The 3,381-nt window shown below is 60.5% G+C and overlaps 1 protein-coding gene across 1 annotated transcript in view; it reads left to right on the top strand.

Annotated features, from left to right (window-relative positions):
* The window catches only part of SDK2 (sidekick cell adhesion molecule 2), a gene marked incomplete in the record, with an annotated part of 161,505 nt that extends 159,039 nt beyond the window's left edge, over positions 1-2,466 (top strand). Inside the window, 1 exon segment of the mRNA XM_034789869.1 lies at positions 501-2,466. Coding sequence (XP_034645760.1) covers positions 501-854 — 354 coding nt within the window.
* Between the last annotated feature and the right edge of the window lie 915 nt (positions 2,467-3,381).

The raw sequence follows: 3,381 nt of genomic DNA, 5'->3' as shown, positions 1-3,381 counted from the left end.
CACTGGGTCGGGGTCTGGTTGTCGGGGAGGGGATGCCAGGCCAGGCCGGGTGCTGGGTCTGGTCACTGGGGAAGGGACACCAGGCCGGGACGGGCGCTGGGTCTGGTCATGCTCAATCACCAGCTTCCCCCAGGGCCCGATTCTGACCCTCCCTTACTCCAGTGCTGTTCCATGGAATCACTCTGGACTCACACCAGTGTATGGGAGACCCCGGTTCCCTGAGCGCTGTGGATACACAGGGAGGGGCTGCTGCCCACCCCCTCCCCTGCCTGCAGGATGGGTGCGGTGGTGCAGGCTCTGATGTCATGTAGGGTCACGGTTTCCAAGCTGCCTCTCACAAGGCCAGTGCCCAGTGGGCTGCTGGTGGCACTGCCCGGCGGGTGCCCCCTCAGCTCCTTCTGCTAGCACCGTGTCCTTGCGGACATGTGCTTGTCGGGCCGGCTGAGTACTGCGGCCGGGCACTGCCAGACCTGTAGTAACCCAGCGCTCTGTCTCTGCAGGGGAGCGACAGCGAGTACGAAGTGGATCAGAACCAGCAGAAGGCCCACTCCTTCGTCAACCACTACATCAGCGACCCCACCTACTACAACTCCTGGCGGCGCCAACAGAAGGGCATCTCCCGGGCCCAGGCCTACAGCTACACGGAGAGCGATTCCGGCGACCCCGACCACTGCCCCTTGTCCAACAGCACCAGCACCCAGCAAGGCAGCCTCTTCCGGCCCAAAGTCAGTAGGACTCCAACCCCCCAGACGCCCGTCAACCCCCCCAGCCAGCAGAGCACCCTGTACCGCCCCCCCAGCAGCCTGGCGCCGGGCTCTCGAGCCCCCATTGCGGGATTTTCTTCTTTTGTTTGATGGTTTCAAAAGAAATAAAGAAAAGCGAAAAAGGACAAGAAATCCCAAACCCACGTTTACGTCCAGAGTTATTTTTTCCGAGGCAAAGGAGATGTCCCGGCAGGGCGAGCCCAGCGCCGGCCGGGGAGAGACAAGCGGACCCGGTTCGGAGTCTAATCATTTGCTGCTTCCAGAGGCGCATGGAGCCATATAGAAAGGGCACCCCCTGAAAGGATCTTTGCAAAAGCTTGCAGGGCCGCGGGTCCGTCTGTGGGGGGCCTTCTCTTCTCTTTGAGGCTGAGGCGCAGAGAGGAAAGTTACAGGGTAAAGGACGGCAGCTGGCGGGCTCCCGGCCGACGCTGGTGTCTCCACAGGGCGCTGGCTCCTTGCGGGCGGGTTTACTCAAGGGCCTTTGCTGACAGGACAGACCCACCCCTTGTGGGCCAAAGCTTTCTTTGTGCGCTCCCTGAAAGGCCAGCCAGCTAGCGTCCAGAGGAGCGGGGCGTGCAAGAGCCGTCGGCCAGTGTGGTCGCACAAAACTTCAACCGGCAAACCCACGCCAGTGACCAACGGTGTCCTCGGCCCAGCACCGCAGAGCCTGACGTGGGATGGGAACGGTGCTGCTCTTCCGCTCAGCGTTAGGTGGGAACAACGCCTGCAGGCACCTTGCTTCCCAGTGGGCCACAGACGTGCCCGATGGCCCACGTGCTGCACATGGGACCCGCTTTGCCAGGCTGCCCGCTCGGCTCGCCGGTCCCTCCTCTGCCAGTCTCCCCGTGACACGCCATGTCAGAGTGTGGAAAAGTGACAAACCGAAACACAAAGCCCGTAGGCAGCCATTTGGTTTGCTGCATTGGGGTGGGATGTGGGGGGTGGAGAGTGGATTTGGGGGGGACGGGGATGCTGGAGTTGTGATCGATTTACTTGAATCCTTCTGGAGGAGACACCCCCCTCCCAGCCCCCCTTATCCCTGGCGAGAAGCTGGGGAGGGGGCCTCTGCGGTCGAACTGCGCCACGGGGCAGGTGACCAGCACGGGGGCATCGCTTATCGGCACAGCAATTCATTTCTTCCTTCCTTGGCCCCATCCTGGAGGGGGGGAGGGAAAGGAAAATGCCCCGGGTCCCGGGATGGTTGTGGGGCGAGATGTACCCTCCGCCTACAACGTGGTCCTCTCCCCCTGGCTTGGGACGGACGCTGCCCCTTTAACTCCAGCAGAACAGAGGGGGCGGGGCGGGGCTCTGCTGGTGTGATGGACTGGCAGCCGCAGTCTTTGTTTTGTGTTGTTTTAGTGCCCAGGTTTGGCGGGGGATGCGAGGGGAGGGGGCCAGAATCGGGATGAGGGGGATCGGTGGTGGTGGTTGTTTCCAGCATTGCAAAACACACACAGTGCCTACTTGTCAGCTGGATCCCGAACTCCTCAGCCGTCTTCCCTTCTGCGCGGGTGCGAAGTACGAGCTGGAGGGTCCGGCTGTCTCCTGCTGTGTCCCCATCCTTCTGCAGAGGGGGTCCGGAGCTGTCACCGTGGTGATTAGCCCCACGTGCTCTCGCCCGTATTTGCACATTCTCGGCCCAGGCTGGTTGACAGAGGATTGAACCTGGTGCGTGGGGTCCCTTTAATAAAGACTCAAAAGCGCTGGAATCGTTTTTTGGTTTATTTCTTTCGCCCCAAAAACAGAGAGAGGCGCTCAGGAATGACCCTGTACCCTGCAGCACTTGAGAAAGGGATGGAGCTGGGATCACCCCGAACTTCCCAGCTGCCGGTCCCTTTTGCAGGCATATTCCTGCAAGGGAGGGTGATGTGGGTAAGTAGTTGTGGCCCACGGGGTCTCTCTCGCCTCCGTTCAGGTGCGCGGTGAAGGAGCGATGGTTTCTGTGCAGGTGACCGAGAAATGGGTTATCCTGGGAAAGTGCTGGCCAGAAATCGGCTCTACAGTGCTGTCTGAGTGCTCCGGGCAGGGCTACAGCACGGTGGCTAAAATACCCAGAGCCTTGGCTACACTAGAGCTCCCACGGGTGGAGCTTTACAAATGCAGTGTCCTTGTGGAGAACTCCATTAACTCCAGGGAAAACCCCTTCTGTCGCTGTAGGAAGCACCTACCCTACGGAGTTGTGCCGCTGTGGCATAGATACCCTGTCGCCACGTCTCTACCTCCCTGGGATCGCAGCTGTGCAGGAAAGAAGTGTCCAGTCAAACCCACAGCCCCCCTCATTGCAAGGCAGCTAAATCCTCGTCCCCTCCATGGTGCTCACCGGGGACAGGGCAAGTGCTGGCTGCTTCCCTTGAGCCCAGGATTTAATCAGCACCTTCTAATACCCTGAGGCCACCGAGCCTGGCTTGCAGGCCAAGGCGTGATTTGGGATTAGCCCCGAGCCAGGAAATAGGTAATAAAGAATCCCCAGGGGGCCGGCTGGGAGTTTAATTTGCAGATTCCAAACCCATTAGCAGCGGGGCTGGTTCCTCGGTGGGGTGAAGGAGTGTGTGTGGGGGGGTCACTCTGGATCCAGACAAGGAGCAGAAGGACCCAAAGCCGGCGGAAGTCAGTGGGG

The sequence above is a fragment of the Trachemys scripta genome, chromosome 14 (assembly GCF_013100865.1).
Source record: "Trachemys scripta elegans isolate TJP31775 chromosome 14, CAS_Tse_1.0, whole genome shotgun sequence".
NCBI classification, from domain to species: Eukaryota; Metazoa; Chordata; order Testudines; family Emydidae; genus Trachemys; species Trachemys scripta.
This window is presented reverse-complemented; position numbering and strand designations above follow the sequence as displayed.